This window comes from Micrasema longulum, unplaced genomic scaffold, assembly GCF_059751315.1.
Source record: "Micrasema longulum isolate JH-2025_06_02 unplaced genomic scaffold, ASM5975131v1 h1tg000411l, whole genome shotgun sequence".
Taxonomy (NCBI): Eukaryota; Metazoa; Arthropoda; class Insecta; order Trichoptera; family Brachycentridae; genus Micrasema; species Micrasema longulum.
The window spans coordinates 1,050,765-1,075,142 of record NW_028277611.1 but is presented as its reverse complement, the minus strand read 5'-3'; the positions used below and the strand labels follow the sequence as shown (position 1 = coordinate 1,075,142).

Sequence of the window (24,378 nt, the reverse complement as noted above, 5' to 3'; positions counted from 1 at the left end):
TAATTTACTTTCTAGTTAATTCCTAAGAAAAGACATGTCAAACAAAGGCCAATTTTGGCAAGTTTTGATGATAAATATTTAGCCACGGGGTATCGAAGCTATGTGTATTATACAAAGGTCACAAAACCTCTATCCATCGAGAAATGAAATGATCGACAAATCAACACGAAATCGTGACCGAGAATCGACAAACATAATGGAAGACCATCGATTAAGAGACGAATTAAATAATCACAAGTTTCACTATGAATAAAAAAAAATAATTTCATAATGCTGCCGACAAGAGAGCGTTAATAGAAATGCAATGTGCATAACAATAATTATAATATAATAGAATATTATTTTGATTCTACTCAGTGTTTTCACGTTAATAAATACGATTAATAATTAACCATGTGTGACAGGCGCCGTGGCGCAGTTGCTTAGACGACTATCTGTGAAACTGGCGTCGCGGGTTCGATTCCCGCCAGTTGCAAGAAAAAAATCCAAGAAAGATTTTTTTCTCTATTGGTCTGGGTGTTGTGGTGTATTTTTCATTACTTTCTTCCATATCCCCTCTATCCCACCTGCTGACAAGCCTCAAAATAGAGGCTTAGCGGGTTATTCCTTAAAAAAAAAAAAAATCAAACAGTAAAGAATAAAGTCAGTGCTTAAGAAAAAATATGTTTATGTTTCTTGATCTCCACAGTCAATAAATTATATTGAACGTATTAATCAAGTTGCTTGGTTTAGTTTACCAAATGGCAAATACAACAAATAACTACAACAATAAATTATCACGCCGTTTCCCCGTAAGGGTTAGTCAGAGAGGATAGAACAACATATCACTCTATCTTTGCATACAGATCTCACTTCCTCAACATTTATACATCTTCTGCACCGTTCACTCAGTTCCCGGCACTCACCCTCCTTTCAATATATTTCGTTTAGCAATGAGCGAGTTTGAACAAATCGATAAAAAATCACCTCAAAGTTAATGTTTACATACTTAGATAGATAAATTTACATAAAATAGTTAAATCATAGCAAACACTAGAGTACACTTTTAATTTAGAAGCAAACACAAAACTAAAGTAATAAAAAAATATTATTTAATAAATATTACGGTAATCAGTTTAAAATAAAGGTCAAACAAAACGAAAACATTACGAAAAACAAAGAGATTTTTGTTTTTTTCCTCTAAACAGCCAAATTCATATAAAAATAAATATAATACTAGGATGTCTTTGTTTCAATGAGGAACTTCATCCCTACGGGAAATTGGATACAAAAAATGTTTTCTTACGCAGGGTAAAAATTAGAGCATTAAATTGTGCGGCAAAGTTTCTTGAAAATGTACAGAAAGAATAATAAAAAATATTTTGATAAAAACGCACTACTTTAAATGACGTCACTGGTTCATGTGAATCAACCTATGATCTGAGAGCTATGGAAGAATTCCGGTCTGCTTGTCGCTTCTGGACCAATGGGAAGAACTGAATGAGAATAAGCGGAAATGAACCTCTGACGTCACACGCGGAGTTATTTCAGAAATACAAAACTTAAAAAAATCGCACCACCGATATTACGATTTGTTAAAAATAAAAAAATAAAAATTGACTTAGTTTAACAGTCTATTTACAAATAAAAAAAATGGAAAAAACCACTGAACTTCCTCATTGTTTAAAGTTACTGTGTTAGAAAATGGGAATCAATTGTGCTATTGCATAGTTAAACTTTGAATCTCTGATTCGTCCGCGTCACTATTTCGTAACCACCATCCTTTTACGAAATAAGTTTTTTGTTCAAATAAATATCTGAATAAGATTTATTTTACACTATGGTAAATCCAGACCTTTATCATCAAGAGTAAGGAAGTGTCTACATCAATTTAGTCATTTAATGACTTATTGGTGCAATATTCCGAAGACATCAATAAAATACCAGTGATGCAATCTTTGAAAAACCCACGTCCCACAAGCCTGGTTGCGTAGGAAATCCAACCAATTAACTTATTAATTTATGTTTGTGGGTTTTAAACACACAAAAAAAACATCATCTTTGTATATGAGCACTTAACAACTTTTCTATGTGTACCGGGTTTTTTTTATATTTTTAATAAATATTTGCGTTCTTATGATTTACCCAAATATTTAATTTTGAGGGCCATTTTCAACGAGTTGTAAATAACTCACTATTAGAAAATGAAATTTAGTTGGGGTAGAGTGGGTTTGAGACGTACCCGTCTCTTCGTCAGGATACCAATTAAACCAGCATGCAAAACCCTTTATATTTTTGTGCAACAACTATGGCGAAGGTTGGGTTTTGCATGTCGTTTTAATTGGTATCCTGACGAAGAGGTGGGTACGTGTCGGAACCGGTAGACGTAGAAAAGTCGGTATGTGGTTGTATTAAAATATTTAATAATATTTAGAAAAAAAAATATGCTTTATTTTACTTGTTCACATGTATTTGACTTGTAATCATCACTGTGGCCATATATAAAGCAAACTGTAAACGCATGCAAAAAAATCTAATCTTCAAATAATCACTCTCTAGGGGGTAGAGAAGATTTAAAATAGCACCCTGGGGAGGTCTCCATTTATGAAGAAAAAAAATAATATTTTAATTTAAACGTTATGGGTTCCGTAAAACCATTTTGTGTCTTTTGACCCACAATAAAATTTAACAATCCAAGTCTGACGTACTTGGAAAATCGTCGTATTTTATTAAACCGCTTTCCGCGCGTTCTGTTTGCCTTTTCTGCTTTTCAAAACCAACAATCGCAAATTGTCGTCGAGACGTCCCACCATGTCGCTAGAATGGGACATTTATCCCCTTTTTTGTTGGCATTCCCGTTTGTTTTTTTTTTTCTCGGGGATTTATTATCGAAATAGACGGGACCAGTTTCTGGATAATCTGAATAAAAGATAAATGCCGCAATATAAAACTGGAATCCCGCATCCGTGGTGATATTTCAGATGCAAGGGGCAGGAGGAGGCTTCCATACTAAACGGAAAAGGCGGGAAACGCCATATTGAAATGGAGGCCGAAAGAAAATTAACATATTTTGACATATTTTCGGCATTTGTACTGATAACCCCTAACGCCATACGAAAACGTGTTTCTATCGAACTCAGTCGCAAGAAGTATCAAATTAAATCATTTATCAAACATTTACAAAATCCCAATAGGTCTGAAATCTACATCCCAAAGTCAAATGATATGAAGAACAAAATTTAATATCCACAAGGAAAACAGAATGACCCAAGAGCTGTTAAAATTTGTAAAGTTATAAAAATACTGTGATAATTGATTTCAATTTTAAAGGATAAACCAGGAAAGTCACATTGAACGAAATATTCACGAAACAAGATTTGATGACTGAGGAATTTCAAAAACATCATAACTTATGAACCAAATGAGAAAATTTAGACACATAAAAAACTTTAAATTTTAAAAAATAATTATAATACGTATAAAAAAAGTGTATTTGGTAATACTTATAAGTTTTGCATTGAAACAAAGTGGACGTCTAATTTTTATTTCAACTTAAAAAATAGTTTTTATAACGAAAGTGGACTTCGGTATTTTATTCACGGATAAAATAGCTTATTGAGATAATTTCTGCATCTTTAACTTTAAAACGGCAAAAAGTGGACTCGGGTGTCTTATCCTTCAAGATACAGATTTTAGTTCTACAAGTATTATAAGGTCTTTGTCTTTACTCAAAATAATTCACAATACAATTTCAAATTCACTATAACCACTTAAACTTTTGAGTAGTAAATCTACCGGTTTCCAGGTTACTTCCTAATCATCAGGACTTGAACTAACTTGGAATTACTCGAGTTACTTTTTATATGATAAAATATTGTAAGAAAAATAAGAATGAAAGTAGATGTCTCAACAATAATAACTTCTCAGAATACTCAAATCATCTTATATCCGAAAACTATATTCTTAATCAAGAAACGAGCTTATAAATTTTTAATTAAAATGGTTTAGACACTAGAAAAATTAGAAATAAGTCGACCCATTTACGACTCCTGTAATATCCATCTTTTAAAAATACTCCCGTTGTAATTTATATTATCCTCTTCCTCTCTCTTTTTTTCATTATTCTGTTTCTTTCTTACAATATTTTATTATATAAATAGCAACGCAAGTTATTCTGAGTTAGTTCAGGTCCCAGTGATAAGTAAATAACCTCGAAATCGGTCGACGCATAACTCAAAAGTTAAAGTGGTTTAAAGAAATGTATAAACAAGTAAGCGTTAAATGTCATACTACAATGTGGAAAATGTTTTTGATATTAAAAAGAGAAAACAATTATTGAACGAGGAGTATCAATGAAACTTTTTATATATAACGGGAGATCAAATAGTTTGTAGGGCAAAAGGCACGCGAAGAAACGCAAAAGTTCTCGAACGTCAAAATAATTGACATTGTAAAAGTGCGGTGGACCCAAAGACTTTCATTTTTAAAAGAGTTTTTTTTTTTTTTTACAAACGTATCAAATTATGGCAACGTTATGTGGATGATGTTTTTTTGTTTATTTACAGGGTCAGATCGAAAACTTCAGACATTTCCTAATTTCATAAATTCATTAAATAAAGAAATAATATTTATAAAGTTTATATTTGAAGCACTAACTTTGTGGTTATTCATTATAGTAAAATAAATAAAACAACTTTGTTTTTAACCACTAATTTTTACTTTTCACCGACCGGTTTCAAATTAAACAAGCTTCTTTGTCACGTAAACCTTGACAAAGAAGCTTGTTTGCTTTGAAACTGGTCGGTGAAAAATAAAAATTAGTGGTTAAAAACAAAGTTGTTTTATTTATTTTATTTTAAAATAATATTTACTTTAGAAATGGAAAAAGATAAAAAATTCATTTCGATGTCTACTGTAAACCAACATATACAGACACAATTATTCACAATTTTTCAAATCATCTAATCGTTCATAAACATTCCGCACTACATTTAATGATACAAAGGTTAATTAACGTTCCACTAGATGATACTTATTTTTAAAAAGAACTTTATGCAATTACACATATTGTTAAAAATAATGGATATAATGAGAACTTAATTGATAAAATATTAAATCAAAAACAAAAACGCAAACTTATAAATAAATATTCATATTCTCCTCCCACAGAAAATAAAGCGAACCCATTTGCACAATAGAGGCGGATTAATTTATAAACGATATTTTTTCTAAACAATTATCTAATTCTCTACAATCAAAAACATTAAATTGGCATTCTAAACCGCTTGTTTGCTTTGAAACCGGTCGGTGGAAAAAAAAATAGTCTTTAAAAACAAAGATATTTTATTTATTTTATTTTATTTGTGTTAAAATTTATTGAAAATGTGTCTACTTAACTCTTTGAACACGAAATAAATAACCTTAATCAATGTGACAAATAATAAAAAAAAAGTATTAATGATTCCTCGTAAGTTAAGGCACGGAATATATTTCCATAGTAAATTTGATTGTGAAAATTAGTTCTATTGTGTTATTAGTCTCACGCGCTGACAAACAACTCCCAATAGATTTCATCACACAAACACATTACATTTTATACAATATGCCTACTACATAATATTATATTTACCAAAATTAAATTAACAATGCTTAGCAAATTGCTATGGAATTTACCGTAATCAAACAGAAAATACAGCGCGTCACACTCCGAGGCCACTTTTCTATTACAAAACTAAATAAAATAAGTCAATTACTAAATAATTAATCTTTTAACAATGTGTATCAACAGTTTGCATGAGAATTTCTTGTTTTATAAAGCCTTAATTTTGTTAACAACGGCAACATTAATTTCGGGAGCGATAGAAAACAATGAAGTCAATGCTCTTTTTCATCCTAGAGCATGGGAAATAAACTGTATTTCTCAGAAACCAAATGAAAAACGTTTTTTGGAAAAAAATCCTATTACTGCGTAAAATATATTCACACATATTTAAAAGAAAATAGTACACTATACAAATATTAAAACATTATATTATGTATTCCACGGTTGATGTTAATAATAAATGTTAAATGTATTGTAGAAATCCCACTTATTATTCACTTTTTTTTAATTTATTGCTCAAAAGACAGAACAATTAATTAATTTAAAAGCGATTTGTGTTGTTCCTAGTGCATTCATGGGAACAAAATATCTATAAATGATCTTAAAACTACAAAAAGCCGCCATACTCAATGGTCTTTGCAGTATAATAACAAAAACAGTTCTATATTGCTTCTTTCAAGTCGGTCCCTCAACGTTGAGGATCATGGTCACCATAAACACTTTTGATTAATCTGTTCCACTCCAGTCTATCCTCAGCCCGAAGAACTGACTCATCAAATTTTAGGCCCGTAGCCAAGTTAATTTGGTCAGTCCATCTATATGGGATGCTACCCCGGCTTCTCCTATCTTCAACTCGGCCGACATTATTAGGCTCACGTTTACCTATATGTCCAAAGAAAGACAGTATCCTTCACAAACACATCACTGACAAACGAGTTGTAATATGGAGCTCTTCCAGTATCGATGCATTCGTCCCTCTGGCTGTCCAAGGCACACGCAGCAGCCTTCTCCAACACCTCATCCTGAATGCATCGATCCTCTTTCTCTCGTAGGCACGCATTGTCCACGTTTCAGCCCCATAATAGGAAAACGGAGAATTCCAGGGCTTCTATCAACCGCTTTTTTGTGTTTATTGATATACCTCGATCTCACCAAATCTTCTCCAAACGGTTCATTGCTTCTTTGGCCATTTGAATCCTGCGACCAATCTCAGGTTTGCAACTGCCGTTGTTGGAGGTAAGCGAGCCGAGGTACACAAAGTCATCTATCAGTTCAAGTTCTTGCATCTGTCTTCTCCTTAGGAAACTGCCAGCTCTGTCTTCAATCATTAGCTTTGTCTTACTTTTATTTATTTTCACACCCAGAGCCTCACTCTCCAACTCTATCCGTCTGAAGGCTGAAGACTCCATATTGCAATGACTAATAATAGAGTACAGTTCAATAATTAGTAGTGCACTTATTTTGCAAAATGTACACTTTATGCATATTTCAATAAAATGGAAAGCCTTTTGAATCGTCGAATTCAAATGTGTTGAATTATAAAACCTAATTGAAAATTTTGTGATGCGGTATTATAATAAACGATTCAAAATGTTTTTCTCTGTGTTAAGCGTTCAAAATATTCGCAATGAATTATTCACATACGAGAGTTTGGCTAGCGATACAATTATGAATATACAATGTCAGCATTTTATGGAAAAATGTTTTCTGTTAAATCTGCATGCAAAATTGAACAATAAAATATTATCAAAATGTAAATTTTAGATTTGAAGCACTAACTTTATGGTTATTCATTTGAATAAAATAACTAAAAACTTCATTTTAACCACTTATGTTTGATTTCAAACCGACCGGTTTTATAGCTATACAAGCTTCTTTACCGTGGTATACTTAAGTAATTAATTTAACCCTATTTTTTTATATCAACGTTTAAATACTATGCTGCGTATGGAGCTAATAAATCAAATATTTTTGTCTTGTAAGGATGGGAAGTGTACTGTGAGATGAATACTTTCTTTGAAACTAGACCATCCATAATATTTTAACATTGATAAAATAAAAGAGGATATAATTAATTTCTTAAATATAAATAAAAAAAAAGCTAGGATAGCTTTGAAACCGGTGGGTAGAAAAAAAAAGTGGTCGAAATCAAAATTGTTTTTATGAATTTTATTTTTATCTAAATGGTTAAAAAAATAATTAACACAATTTTTTTAGCACCACAACAGGCTTTGAAGTCCAATTACATTGGTGAATTACAGCACAGAACACCCAAGCTTGAGAAAAATCACATTTGTTTTTTGTGTTCTCACCGGGAATCGAACCCAGAACCTTCCGTCAGGGAGTGTCTTAACCACTACACTACGGAGGACGCCTCCGTTATATATATTTAAAATGTTATTGGATTAGGACAAGTGATTTCGGATATTAAACATAATAAATTGAATGAAAAAACGTTTCACTGAAACTATCATACGTATAATTTATTAATCACTAATTTTTAATGCCTACGTAAGCAATGACGCATAGTAAATTAGACATGTTACAAGCGCGGAGTATATGCCATTTGAATTCGTAGGTAATTATTGACTTTATTTTTTTTTGTCGTAATCGGACATGAATTTTTGTCGTGAGAGATGAAAAATATTGTAATTACGATGCAACTATGAAAAACAGAAAAAAATATCGTTTCATTCGTTATACAACTGAATTTATTGAATAATAATAATAAGTAGATAATTAGTTATATTTTGAATTATATTGTACATGATAAAAAAAGTAACACTGGCAGCATCTTTTGTAGCTATAATATTGAATTACTTTTTCTTATTTTTAGAGGTAGAGGTCAGTGCTATGCAAGCTCCCGACGTCTCTGCGACCTGCGAGGATCTATTGTGACGGGTCCCCTTGAATAGTTCTCGCCTTCCAAGTCCAGGTCCATAAAGAGTCTGGGTATTGCATGGAAGGTGAGAGATAATAACGAGTTACATAGAAGTATCAACCAATTGTAGGTAAATATATTATAAAATACATAAATTTACCCATGTATCTCTTTCTCGCACGAATGTTTGCATGTGCGACGTACTTTGCTACCACATTTTTTAAAATTGTCGAGAGCAACGCAATATTTTCTAAATCTGAAATATAGCTAGTCAGGGTATGGCGTGTTTGTTTATTAAACATCAGTGAGTGTGACAATGTGTCGAGCAATTCGTCAGAATCGAGAACCAGTCTGTAAGTGAAAGTAGCGCGGTGAAGGACTTGATTTATGAATCATCCTTTGACGCCGCAACAAAAACAGGATGCAACCAATCTGGTACACACCAGATGATGCTGCACTACTATAATTTAGAAAGCTCACAGAGAAACTGTGTGCACTCACGAGAATACCGTCTTCACTTGAGATATTTGCTATTATGTGAAGTGTATAAACATACATACTTGGAATAGTCCAAAACAAACAATTTTAACGATTCAATCCATTTGTTGGTGTTCACTCGGAACAGCTATTTTGTGGTGTTACTCAATACGAAATAGTCATTTACGGATGATTTCTTTCAGTTTTATTAGTATTATAATCATAAAGCACCACGCAAAACTCGTAAAGTATTTAAAGCAGGTACTAAATTTGTGATCCTCCTTTTGAAACAAAGTTTTTTTAAACTATTTTTAACGTTATTTAAATATTAGTGATTATGAAAAAATATTGAAATATTTATAAATAATTTTAGTTCATCAGCACGACGCATATCAAATTTATATCCTTTTGTCACGAAACTTTCCTGAACACCAGCGAAGCTTTGTTAAAAAACAGCCAGTAACAACAAATCAAGCTAAACCAACCCAATTTTCTCACCTCGAAAATAAAACCTAAGTGTCCGAAATCTTTATTGAGTATGCGAAAGCCTTTGAAAGAATAAATCATCTTACCCTTTTCTTAAAGATTGAACATCTTGAAATTCATGAAGATCTTTTGTAAAGGTTTTTTTCATTAAAAAAAAAACATTATCAATATGTTGTCATTGGTGGCTCTGTTTGAAATTTGCTTCTTTACCGTCAGGAGTACCTAAAGTTTCACACCTCAGACCACTCCTTTTCAATGCGTTTATTTTTTATGATATCGCTTAATGTCACAAGTTTGCGAACTTCAGTCTTTTTGCTGTTGATACAAAAGTATTTTTACCTATTTTAAATGGCCAAGATTGTGTGAATTTTTAAGAATAAAAAATAAAACCAAATCAAGCACTCATCGCATTTAAAATAAATTGTCTATCATCAACGTTAAAAACAAAATAAAATTCCTTTTACCGCGTTGTCCAATAAAGAACAACGAGTTGATTATACATTTTTCTGTAAAAGTCCGCAATTCTGGTGTTATACTTGACAAAAAGCTTAAGTATAACAAACTTTTTTAAACTCACTGTGAAAGAAGCTTAAAAAATGTTAGAGTTTGTCATAAAATTAACTTTATTTATTTTTACACTACAATGAATTACGCAAATATTTGAAAAACAACATTTGAGATAAAATTAAAATCAAATTTAAAAAGCACGTCATAATGACCACACTAACTAGACGAGACATGACATGACCTGACATAAATATATTCTTATAAACGTACCGGCTTTTTAAAAATTGTAAATGAATAAAAAAACCTTATACAAAAACTAACGCATTGCAAAAACAATTTCTTTTCATATGTACGTAATGTTTGATTCGAATTCTACAATACGATATCCATAAAAGTCAGATTGAGCGTATTCAAAACTACTTGCTTCGATGGAATGATTAAAAAAATTACGGTACGTTTTCAATTTGCACTTAGTCCGTTGGTTTTAATAAAAATTGAAGTCTCGTTACTTGGTATATCACCTTGGATATTAGGGTTCTTCACAAAATTTTAATTAACTTTATTAGCTCACAAATTGTCAGAAACATTTCGGTAGGACACGTCAATCTGTACTCTTCGACATTCCAAGTTCACAGACTGATTACATGGAAAACAGCACTCTTTGAAGAGTACAAGTATTTTTAATTATCTTACTGAAAAAAAAAAATTGTCTTATATTACTAGATTTTTTTTAAAAATTTAGTAGTTGCGTGCATAATCGGGTTATTATTTTACTGCAATTTAAGAAAATAATGCCACCATTCAAAATAAAACTAAGAAATTGGAGACGTAGGTTAAGTAAACGATTTCATTGTCTCTCCCTGCATAACTCGTTCTTAATTAATTAGTTAGTTATGACTATACGGCGCTTCCAAAATGATTTTTCATGACATTGAGTCATGAACTCACAGTTAGAATCACGTTTAAGCCAATTTAGATTGGATAAATAAGATCATTTATTTAAGACCTAAGACAAACCAGCCGGCCATCGACGCAAAGTACTTTGCTTATAACACACTCCCACAGTCCGTATTATACTTTACAAAAATTAAAATTCAAACCCACTTGCGTTCAGTTCGAATAATTATTTCTCCGGAATGACTAATAAATGAATACATTATTAAAATTATTCCAGGACGCGCCACGCCGCGCCGGCGCGATAGCCGTGCGTCAAAACTCTAATATATATTTGTATAAAGACAGGTTGCTCTGGCGTTCCGAAATATTCCCAAAGATTGATTGAATTACTGTACTCTGACATGCTTATAATGAATTTAGAGTGTTTTAAAACTTTTTTATCTGGAATCATGAAATATTTTTTTAATAAAATGTATTTAACAGGTGCACGGAACATGACAAGAAAGGCATTTATTTCCGCATTTAATTCTTGTGGGATTTTAAAAATTATAATTTGAGTTTTCCATTGCTGTTTGTTACCTTAAATATTTACCTAACTATCGGGATATAATGCACAATTCAATAATCAGCTGTATTGCCTGTGTTGAAATGATAGGAAGTCATATTTCAAATATCTGACTATTAAACAATAAAATACACCGGATAGATAACCCAGGTTCGAAATAAACCAACCAGATATTTAATTGCAAAATTATCAATATTGGTTAGTACGAGTATAAAATAACAAAACCTTTCCACATATTATAATAAAATATTGAATAAATGATGCATGAAATATTTCTTGGAATGATTATAGAGATATTGAGACACATTTTTTTTATTGAATATTACAATGATCGTATAAAAATAGTATCTGTTACTTAACTAGATAATACATCTTTATTAAAATTATATAAACTTCAGCACTCAATAACAGATAAAAGGCGTTACGATGAGGAAGTTAATGTGAAATAATACATTCAAAAGAATGAATTGAAATATTGCGTCATCAGCGCAATTCATATCATTCTAGAATTGTACATCGTCATAATAATATCGTATCATATTTTTTTTGTATAATGATTAATGATAGTGTTAAGCTTAGCTCAAAGATCATGAGAATTTATTTCGAACCGGTAATTTTAGACGTATTTGGGATGTACTATAGATTTGTTTAAAAACTTATTTTAAACGGAAAATTCAGCACAGAAAAATGTATGTTCATTTAAAATTTCTTTTTATATTGAAAAAATATTTGGTCTCTTGTGTGTAGAGTAGCCGAACCAGCAGAATTAGTTTTCAGCGTCCACTGGTACCAGGAGTGCATCACTCCCAGGAGAGCGAATGTTCATTGGCTTTATTCGGAGCGTTTCGGCGCGATCGATAGAGATATTTTCTCGCAAAGCAGGCAGCCAGCGCGGAATACCAGGAGCACACGCAAAGTGCATTTTCACTCTCGGCTTGTGTATGAAAAGAAAATGCCGCGTTATAAGAGAACACACTTCAAGCAACGTTTGAATTTTTCCTCTGGCCTTTGTTGCGGTCTTGATACTCTAAACATATCCTTAGAAATATCTTTGGCTATAAGATAATTTTTTTAATGTTTATTTTATTAAAATCAACGGTATTTTGTGTCTTTTACAATAAAGAAAAATACAAAAAAATTACAAAAAAATACAAAAAATACATACAGAAAATACACACAAAAAATACATTTATTTGTAAAAAAATAATTAGGTATACCAACAATTGATAAATACTCAAAAAATACTTAGTCACTTTGATACATCAAATATTGTCTGGAGGTCGTTAAAATTTATTTTTTTAAAACCTCGTTGGAATTTTCTTTTGTTGTATTTTATTTAAATTGTGCCTGTATAGACTATAAAAAAAGTATATATACTGTTATTAAATGGACTCAACAAGTCCATAAATAAATCAATAACTGTAAAAAGGGAGTATTAAAAATACAAAATGAATAAATAGAAATATTAATAAAATGTACACTAAAAATTTGTGAATACTCAAAAAGTGTGAACACATTTTTTTAAAACAAAGGAAATTCAAAATTATATATTTTTCCCAAACCTTCTTGTAAGATTTTTCAGATGATTTAGAAAAAAAAAGTTTTGCACTTATCATTTCTATGAAATAACAATTTTCTAGAAAGTATTTAAATTTAAGTACAATGATACGCTTAAAATTCCCAAGCTAAAGAAAAATCATAGTTCTGTGATTAAATTGAATTCAATTTAAAAATAAATACTGAAATTTTTAGTAGACACAGAAAAATCTATAAGTAGTTATGTTGTACCTACAAATATTTATTAACATTTAGTCAAATATTTGACTACAAAGTTTTTAATAACTTCGATAGTATTTTTACTTCATGAAGTGTTTAATTTAAAACAAAACTACGAATCAATTCAGTAATAAAAACTTGGTAGGTAATTAAAATAAATCTATTTTCTGAGATCACATTACCCAGAGAAGTTTCTAGAGATTCTACTTAAATAAAATCCTAATCGTAGCTTAAACATAATATAAATAAATAGGTTTGTTCCGAAAAGCACGCGTGCAAACTTTTACGTCAAAAACAATCCATGGGGTATTGTTGAAACGTAATCAAATGAAAAAGTAGCAAATTCAATTTGCTTGACGACCTTCCCGTGTAGTGATACAAGGATACGAGTACAATTTTCCTGCAAGGATAAATTCAATAATACTACTCTATAAGGACTCGCTTAATTCGATTTGTCCAAAAAAAGTACGAATAAGGTTTGCCAAACAAATTGACAGGATAAAACGCGTCTCTGTCATTCAAAGTTTATTGGCGAAGTTTTGTATTATTGCAAAGAAAAATATATAAAAAGAAATGACAGAAAACAATTCAGCGGCCTTTGTAAATTAAATACCAAATGAAGAAGTAAATTAATGTAAAGTTTAAAATACAAAAAAAAACTGATTTAAAAAAACTGTAATAATCTCACGTAATAAATTATTTTAATTTAACTCAAAAGCAAGAGATTTTTTTCTGAAACTTTTAAGCTTCCTAAATAGTTTTCCGTCGCAAAGTTTTGCTTTTGCCCTAACAAAGCTCAGCCAAAATCAAGTGAGGGTTATCACTAGAGCCCTGACAGGGCACTGCAGATTGAACAAACATCTTGCTAGAATGGACATTTCCGAAACTTTTAGATGTAGATTCTGCACGCAAATGAAGACACACCCATTCACATTGTATGTGAATGTAATGCTTTACATCATAAAAGGAGCCTCATCTTCGGGGGACCACTGGTTAAACCTGAGGATGTTAAAGAGCTCGCCTTCTACCAAAAAGCTAGATACTTTACGGATTTGGACTTGGAGGGGGAGATTAAGCAAAATGTATACTCTCGCATTCCATGGAGTAGCCGGGTTCTTTATAGACCTGGTCTCTAAGGGTGAGAATTATTCACGGGGGGGGACCCGTCACAATATATTTTCACAGGTCGCAGTGACGTCAGGAGCTTGCATAGCACTAACCCCTACGACTAAGAATAAGAATGATAGTTTCGCCGTTTAAAACAGATTTGTATTGGTTTTTGTTTTATAGAGATAAATGTATTTTATTTTAAGTATTTATTCATATAAATAATAAGTTGAAATCACATGTGAAAAAAATAATTAATAAAGTCAATATTCAATTTCACTGTCAAATTTACGTTGTACACTATCTGCCTATATCACAAGTAATTCATATTTAGTATGAAAGTTTTAATTATAAATGTACTTAGAGTAGGTATTCTTTTTCGAAAAATCTCAAAGATTATAAAAATTTGATTCAAATGATAACCTAAAACATGTTTATAAATATACTGCCTCAATTATTTTGAGCAGGTGAAAATAAAAAAAAGAAGAAAATAAACTTATATTTTGTTGAATTGCGTTACGGGCTATTTTCCTTTCTAGAAAGATATGCATTACGATCTAATTTACAATCGCTAAACACGCAACAAGCACAAAAAGGATACCTCCAGTAGAAGTAATTGCTAACATTAGGGACTAAGAATTCACTTTTCAAAAGTGCTATTGCGTTACAAAAAGCGTTAACGTAAGTTTAAATAGCATTCTATTCTAGATCTAAAACGTCTGAAAAATACATGGTTAAACCAAAATAAAACTGAATCGAAAAAACGGTACGAACTTTCAGATTAGTACACAGACAAAAATATTTTGATGACATTTAATTGAACCTTTATTGGATTACGGGTTACAAATGTCGTCGGTTGCAAGGTCAAACTCATGAATTAAAGATTTTAGTAATCCCCTAGCTTGAAAAAACAATAGTTCATTGAGCGATTCGATTAACGTACATACCAAACATAAAAAAGTATTTTACTCCTGCGTGGCTATGATGCAACATGAGTCTACTAGGATAAAAAACTTGATATATCTATCTTATTTATATAAATAATGAAGTTGCACTTTTCGTAATCTTCGAATTAAATAAACAAATAAAAAAATATATTTAAAAAAAAAAAAAAATTGACATTGAAGCGAAGTAAAGGAAGTAAAAAAAGTAAAGGAGAAGTAAATAATAAAATTTAAATATGAACGACTCCCTAAGGAGAAAATCCAGCCAGTCTGCAAGCATTCGGACATACTCAAACATTGTTAAATTATCTACCTGGTAAAATAAGAAGTATAAAAATTGTAAAATTATTTTCAAGCGTTGCCTAGTAGGTAATTTGGTTCAGCCGGATGAAACTCACCCGCATAATAAAGGTTTCAGCTCCTTTACTTCACAAAAGTCAACAGATGGAAGAGATGAAGAAATGTGGATGTTTGAACATGGGCAGAATGATGAATGTTACACAATGTGTAAAGTGGCCACTTTAACCAACCAATGACGGGTCCATATTCCCTTCTCAATAATGTTTTTCCTCTCTGTTGCAATAAATTTAAATACCTGTGTATTTTCGACAACCCTGTTTCTTACACAGGGAAGAGTTTACACGTAGATACAAATAACGAAAATCCAACCCTCCACAGAAGGTTCCACTTGGGCCAATAAAACTCATTGTCGAGAACTTTCTCTCCCACATTCGGCGCCAAAATATTGTTACGCGCCTTAAACATGTTCGCATTGTCCATACATGTTTTGCGGCGTCATCCTATTCTGAGTGTGCTTATACAATTTACTATGGAAATAATATTGAATTTGATTTTATAAATAATTATTACAAGATCTATTCTTAACTGTTAACACGCGATATAATTTACATAACTTCACTTCGTACAAAATACGAATCGTTAATTCATCACTTGATGAGACAAAACATCGCTTATGGTTGACAAAATTACAAACAATAGGGCTTTATACAAAAGCTACACACTCATCCCATTGCTCGAATTTCCATATAACATGGTTTACATAGGGAAAATCTGTCTGATTATAGAAATTGTAAACACATATTCACACTTTTTATAGTGACATAAGCTTTCATTCGAATTTATAACTTCACCGCATTTTTTAAATACTTGTATTTAAAAAAAACACGTTTCAATTTGGTCTGATTTTTATAACTTTCTTTCAAATTCGATTCTTCTTCCAAGCCTGACAAGCCTCTTAAATAGACGCTAAGCGGGTTATTCATTTAAAAAATAAATTTAAAAAAACGTGTTTCGTAGGGTGGGTGCTATAGTAATTGGACATGTTATGGTAATTAAAGACTCTAAATCTAATCGTCAAAAATAAATAAAAGTACATCATTTGTTCATTAAAATAAAGAACACTAAAAATGTTTATATTTTATAGTGGTGATAAATTGTATCGTTTACTTATTGTTGACCAAAGGATTTACAATTATTGTAATATGTCCAATTACAATACCTCAATATGCAAAAAATGATTTTTGATCCCGTACAAAGTAAATGAGTGCTGTTCCCTTTCTTCCTCTCCCCCACTCTATTTCTTTATCCCTTAACCTTCTAACGTGCTTTTTTTTATCTTGTCTTATATATTATATTATATTTTCTCTTTACTGTGTACAATGTTCTCTCATTATATTTGTAAAAAAAATACTTCCTGTGTGTATAATATTTGACATTTTATACTCTGAAATAACTACTGTTGTTTTTCCCAAATAAACAAAAAAAATATATTAAACAATGTTTTTTGTAAAATTCGTAACAACACTCTGAATTTCCTCCTTATGAAGTTTTAAGGATCTAAAGACCAATTGTTTTCAGGCGTCGCGTCACTTAGTAGGTAAAATAATTTAACCAGATGAATCTCACTAAAATCAATGCAGGTATCAACTCATTTACTTCACAAAAGTCAACTGATGGAAGAGTCTAGGAAATGTGAATGTTAAAACGTAGGCAAAACGGTTAATGTTACGCAGTGTGTAAAATGGCCACTAAACCAGCCATTGACAAACCAAAAAGCCCTTTAAATGCCTAGACTTCCATATTTCCTTCTCTAAAATGTTCTCCATCTCTGTAATAATACGTTAATCATACTCCCAAGGGGTAAAATACAGTCATTTCAGCAAACGTTTAACAACTCAAAATATTGTGATATTTTTACTGTTACATCTCCTGGAGAAATTAACATTATAAATTTGCTGGGTAAAATGGCGATGAAAATAATGACTCACCTACATACCTACAATTTTAAATTATTCAAATTAAACAATAAATGGTACAACGCATGGAACCAATTTTCGCACCATCTTATACAAGCCAAATTCCATAAAAGGAATGCTCAATTTCAATGCAATGTTTATGGCCAGGAGATTCCAAAGCTGGAGAGCATGAAAGATACATTTTGCAATATTCAAAATTTTTGGCTGGCCGACTTGATTAAGAAATCTGAATTATTAAACCCCTACGAGCGGAATAAAAATGCGAGGGGGTGTCGAAATAAGTGTGTTGGGCGGATTAAAAAAGGTTTACACACGTTTTGAACGGAGCAGGAAATGGTAGTGAATAAGTGGGAAGCTGATCCGGGTAAAGGCGGCGGCGTCGACAGGAAGTGACTAATGCGACGTCCACCGGAAGGGACGCCATTGTTGTCACCGGAAGGGGGCCTGCTGAAAAAGTGGCGGCCATATTTCTTAATGGGAAAGATTTTCGGCGGCATTAAATATATTCAAGTCAAGAAATTGAGGGCTTTCAGGAATCTCTCCATGTGTTAGAAAAATATATATAAATTACATGCGGCTTAAGACACTGTAACAGGATGAGAAATAGGGGAGACCCGGGCAAAACGGATCAACTGGGCATAGCGAATGAGTTAAATATTTCCGCAAATTACAACAAACATCTCTTGAAGTCTTACGATCAGTGTATCACATCAAAACGGATGCCATGACACTTTGTATTTCTTTTTTTTTTTTTTTATGTTGTTGGCATCGTAGAACAACGAATGTGATTTTCTTCAACTTAACGTGGAACCGGTTAAGAAAAAAAATTGTCATTTTATTTCACACTTTTAAAGGTACAGAAGTATATCATTTGATAATTGTGTTATTTATATAAAAAAAAAATTAAACCTAAAAAAAACTTCCTAACTTTTCTAATATCATATATTTTTATATTTATTTTAGAAAGTCAATAAATTTGATTGTGAAATAGAAAGTTGCGGTATGTTTATAATAACTTTACTATGTTTTATTGCACCAAATGTTTTATTTTTTCTATCGGAAAAGCTACGTTTAGTTAGAAAATACGTACTTTTTTTTTGACGAAATGTACACTTAAACTGCTTCGGGCAAAGTGAATAGGGCAAAGCAAATAAGACCATTCGTATTGCCCAGGGATACAAAAATTTCGAAATTGGATATATTTCCTTCTAAGACGATATTTTGTGCGAACAAATTTATACAAATAATATATCAGCCACTCGTATTCACAATATAAATGAAACAGGCATTTAAACCTCAAATTGTGAGTTCCAAAGCCGTCAAAGGGCAAGAAGCAAGTAAAAGTTATGGTACCAGTACAGAAAGAGGACAACTTACAACTTTTATTCGCCACTGCAATGCAGTGGAAGCTTTTTTTCTACAATAAAAGAAAAAAGTAAAATATGGATTATCTACCTGCGCAGCGGACCAAAATTAAAAACAATGTCAGATGACAGACAATATAAATAAACGCCTAATTTTTAGGAAAAATTTATTGAACCAATAATCAAGGATTTGATTCAATACAGTCAGCGTCAAAATTGTGCTTACGAATCGGGCACCTCATGCAGTGGACATAATTTGTACTTCTGTTACTCTTGTCATTCCTAATTCTCTTCATCTGGGTACCCTAGTTATTTAGCAGTGAATTTCATTTTTAGAAACATCTGTAATCAATAATTATATACTGTTCTTTGATCAACACAGCACAAACTATGGCTTGCTTGCACCCATGTCCCGATTATGTCGCATTGTAAACTCGAGACAAGATCTGGACTTTTTTTGTGACTTTTTAAAGTTAAACAATCGCTAAGATAGATTGAGGTTTAATATATGTCCTAGGTTTCATTTTCTTCAGTTACATTTCAATTCACTTGTACCTGTTTATATTATAAATAAATGTATTTACCATTGTTAAATGGATTTAAAACGTCCGTAAATGTATTTATTTATATATAGATTTTTTGATCTATAATTTTTTTAATGTTTTCCATTCGCATTATTTAGTATTTTTACAAAAAAAACTGCTTTGCCAATTAGAATTGCTGGTCATTAAAGAGCAGCGTGAAAAAATAAATAATTCAATGGGTTGGAACAATAATTGTGTGTAAATATATAAAACCTTGTATTTATAGCTTAGTATTTGTAAGACATAAAATATTATTTTATAAATTATACAAATTCCATAAACTAACAAAAGTAATCGCGGTTTTTTACAAATATTTTTAAAGATTCTTAGATAAAAATGAAATACCTCGCTAAAAATGGTAATTAACTCGTGTTTACATCTTCAAAGCGCAATAAATTAGAGAAGATTTTACGTAAATTATACACGATCTTTTTTTAGGCAATTTTTTGTTCGTACCAAACGTACATCCTCAAAAGTCAAGGTTGGATGAATAACAAACAAATAAGAGAAGGGATATAATATTATATTTGTACATAAGTGGACATACATGCTAAGAGTGAAAGGAGACGGCGTCTTCTCTTAGGTCACCGCGTACCGTTTCTAATGTTAATTGTTTACATGGCATCTTTACTATTTATGGTAACCTGATAGCCACACAATAAATGCATGGCATTTAATTTTTATGCTAATAATTTCTACCGAACACATTTATCATAAAACGTATAAACTAATTACAACTCTCTAAAACAAACACATGTTTTTTTGATTAATTGAAATTTTCAACAGAGATCGATTGGATATTACACTCAAAATATTGATGACAAGTACTTATAATTCTTCATTAGAGAGATAGCAACGTTAGCATTATAGATAATGAGTATTTATTGAGATAAATCAAACGTAATGTGCTTGAAATTTTGGCGAGGGCTTCATTTCATCGGCCCTACGAATAACAATTAAACGTCGGGCCTCGATTAATTAGAATCTCGGACACATATAAATATTGGCCTTTTGGGTCTCAAAATTTATTTTCTGCTGTTTGTAGCCATCAATATGTAAAAAAGGAAAATATGTTATTCAAAATATTGCTACCAGAACTACATATTTTTTTAGATTAATCCAGTATCCTCACTGAAAGTTAGGTAAGTGAGCGATAGAAATATAAAAAGAAGAAATATAATATTTTGGAGGAGAAAATAAAGAAATAAAGGCATTAAAGGAACATTTGTAATTGACTGGTTAACCACTTTACACATTGTGTAACATTTACTATTATGTCCGTGTTTTTTTTTTGTTTATTTACAATATACATAGGTAAAACAGAATATTTAAAAAATAAAGAATAATTACATAGCAATGAAATACATATTAACAGTAAAAATAGTAAACAAAAAAATCAAAAGGCATGACCTGTTCGTGGGTATACAAAAAAAATGTTAATGAATTTTTGCTCCTATTAAAAATAGACACTTATAATATATTTGTGTAACGTTAGAAGAGAAAATAAAATATTGTGTAAAAGATCATTTGATATTTTTTTTATAGAAATTAAAAAAGGAAATGAAAAATATTCTAAAAAACATAAAAATATTCCTTATTATTAAAGGGCAACAAAATATATGAAAAAAAAAATCAAACTCATATTTTTAGTTTGAATCCAAGATAGTGCGTGTTTTTTAAAAGAAGGAAAATTTTAAAAGTTAAGAATCAATGATATATTATCAGTAAAAAAATAATTAAAAATTTTTGGGCCTATAAATACGCATGTTTCTATGCGAGCCTCTTTTTACAGTGTGGTATTTCTAACGCACGATTTCTTCTTTGGCTTGGTCTATTTGAATGAATTGTAAATAAATTTTGGTTCTTAAATATATATTTTAAACATTGAAAACAATATATTTGTATTATATCTAAAAGTTACGCTTCTTGGAACAATGGAAAGAGAGAAAAGTGCGATTTTTGTGAAGCATTATTTTTAATATAAATTTTTGAACAGTTTCTAATGGTTTAATATGGTTGTTGTAAGTTCCCCCCCATTCAATCATTCCATAGGAAAGCGATGACTGTACAAGTGCATACTATACCATATTAATAGTATTTAGCTGGGCGTAAGTACGTAGTCGTTTGAACACATAGGTTAAATATCTCAGTTTATTAACAATTATTTCAAGATGATTAGTCCGTTTATGTTGACAGTCAATGATTACTCCCAGGTATTTTATGCACCTTTCAGACTTCATATTTTCGTAGTTATTACACATGTCAAGATAAAAACATTTATTATGAAACATTACATTAAGGGAAGAAGAACAAAAAGACGACTTTGAGTTGTAAAATGGAATAAACAGTGTTTTATTACAATTTAGCGAGATAAAATTTCGATCCAACCACTCCTTGATAATAGTTATATATATATTGGCTTTTTTGAAAATATTATCACAGGTATCACGTTGTACAATTATTGCAGTATCATCTGCATAAGAAACTAATCTACCAGGGACAGTTATATTACAAAGATCATTACAAGAAACAACAAAGGGCCAAGAACCGATTCTTGGGAGACTCCGTGTACAACAGTCTTAGTATTACTAACATTAGTTCCGATCCTGGTACATTGCAGTCTATTTGATAGTAACTTTCAAAAAACAACAAGCACACATTTTTTCTGCCAATTTAAAGTAATTTACTTGTTAAAATTATATGATTTACTGTATCAAATGCTTTTTAAAGATCTAAAAAAATTGTTCATGTTTTCATATTTGCATCTGAACCAGTATAAATTTTGATGTGTAAGTTTAAATATTGCATTATCTGAAATGCACTTTTGTCTTAATCCAAACTGGTTATTTGACGAAAGATAATTAGTTTCCATAAAATAAATCATTTATTTTTAATAAATTTTTCTAGGATTTTTGCTTATTGTGAAATCAATATTTTTGATCTATAATTATTAGTTTTACACGAAGAGCCTGATTTGCGAATGTACTACAATCGAAATTTCAAATTTATTAGGAAATACACCATAGCACCAAACAATATAATGGTGATAATATAAATATTTTTATTGACTGAATGGTCAACCTACATATATCATCTAGTCCATTGGAGCTACTAATAATTTAATCATTTATGTATTTAAATATTAGTTCATTTTCTCTAATAGGTTTAAATTGGGATTATTCAGGGGTTGAAGTTTGGTTATGGTCTGGACTGTATGGTATGAAGTAATTTAAATGCATTTTAAGTGAAGGATTATCTTCTATAAGCGATGAAGCAATTTCCGTAAAAAAAATCATTAAATTTACTGACTATTTCTTCACCATCCGTTAAAATTCTATTATCATCAATTATTATTTTTTCGGGAGCTATATACTGAGTTTGTTTTCGGTTTGAAATTTCATTAATATTATTCCATATTTCTTAAGGATCTGAGTTTCAATTAAGTAAAAGATGAGAATAATATTTTTGAACATATCATCGGATTGATTTCTGTGAAGTTAAATAGCATAAATCCTTAATAAAATATTTCCACATCTGTTGTACTGATAACCTTAATAGTTCTTTTAATGTTTCAACTATAAAACAAAATAGTTTTTCAATCTATTTTTTTAAAATAAAAATTAGTACCTACATATTAACTTGATATACTATAAAACTGTTTGATTTTAATTTTATACCTGTGAAGTAAAAGCCTTCTGGAAATATGTCTGAATCTGTGTCTGTGGGAAGGATTAGTGTGTTGAATAGCCTACCGAGAAAGGTGGATGTTTTTCATGCTGGAATTACCAGTTTTAGTCTCTTCCTCTTTAACTATGTGTATTAGAGACTTATTCGTCATTGTTTACCGTTGTTTTTGTGGGTTATCTGTTGTACATATTGTATCTATCGTGTACTTCTTTTTAACTTTAAAAACACTGCTAAAATAATCCTTTACAGGCGGTGATGTAATATCGCGGTATCTCAAGCAAAAGACATAATATTCTGAGACATTTGATAAAAAACATGGAGACATACTGATAAATAATTTATTTTCAATAATTTTTAAAACTTAATATTTTGTTTTGGCGTGTTATAGCATAATAAATGAAAACTCATTATTACGCCGGTCATTTAAATAGCGGTCACTCCCGCTCGCTGCCAATAACCGATTGATTGAACGAATTATTTATTTTGTTTTTATCTCTTTTACACAAACAACTGCCACAGAACAGCATCTACGTCTTCCTTGTTATAATTTATACTGTCGTGCTCTTTCTAGTACAGTAAAACAGATTTATTGTGGAATTGGCATCACTTTCATTTGTTTAATTATTATATGCATATCAAAATAAATATTTTGTTTATCGAAATCGAACATAATTATACAACTTATACATTTCAAATACAGTGTGAAAATGTGCATTTGTTCATTTAAAAAAATACTTCATCATTTAAATAAATAAGACAGATATATCAAGTCTTGTATCCTATGTAGACTCGTGTTACACCATAGCCACACATGAGTTAAACATGTTTTTGTAAATACCTAAAGCCATATAAGTACATTGTGATTGGCGGTTTTGTTGTTTTGCGAATAAAAAAAATATTTTCACCATTCTTAATTAAAACATTCCATAAAAGAAAAAAAAATCATACCAGTGAAAACCTACATATTATATTTAATGAAATAGTATCTTATCTCAAACCCAATGATGAAAATACTAGAATAATTTCTTTTAAAAAATTAATTTCACGAAATTGTAACTGTATCTTCTGTTTTTTTTAATTAAAAAAGAAAATTAATTCTTCTGTTTGCCGAAAATACACAAAATAAATAAAAAAGCCACACGATTTTTCCATTAGACTTGCTTCTGTTTATACGGACCAGAAAGAGAATTGTATTTACTTTGATGCGAATTTAACTTTAATTATTAATTATTTTACGGCGAATGGG

The 24,378-nt window shown here is 30.7% G+C and overlaps 2 protein-coding genes across 9 annotated transcripts in view; both read right to left on the bottom strand.

The window, feature by feature from the left end:
• The window catches only part of Pgant9 (polypeptide N-acetylgalactosaminyltransferase 9), a 647,455-nt gene that overhangs the window by 220,800 nt on the left and 402,277 nt on the right, over nt 1–24,378 (bottom strand). Inside the window, exon 1 of one of the 8 annotated variants that reach the window (XM_088226148.1) lies at nt 17,812–17,875. The exons of the other annotated variants lie outside the window; for them this stretch is intronic. The gene's annotated coding sequence lies outside the window, so the exon portion shown is untranslated. Of the gene's footprint in view, nt 1–17,811; nt 17,876–24,378 lie in introns of those variants that run through there. 8 annotated transcript variants of the gene reach the window in all.
• On the bottom strand, nt 6,270–6,990 carry LOC148281772 (uncharacterized). The gene is made up of 2 exons (XM_088226156.1): nt 6,786–6,990; nt 6,270–6,463 (listed from the first exon to the last, which is right to left on the bottom strand). The coding sequence occupies exons 1-2, from the start codon at nt 6,988–6,990 to the stop codon at nt 6,270–6,272; spliced, it is 399 nt and encodes a 132-aa protein (XP_088082282.1).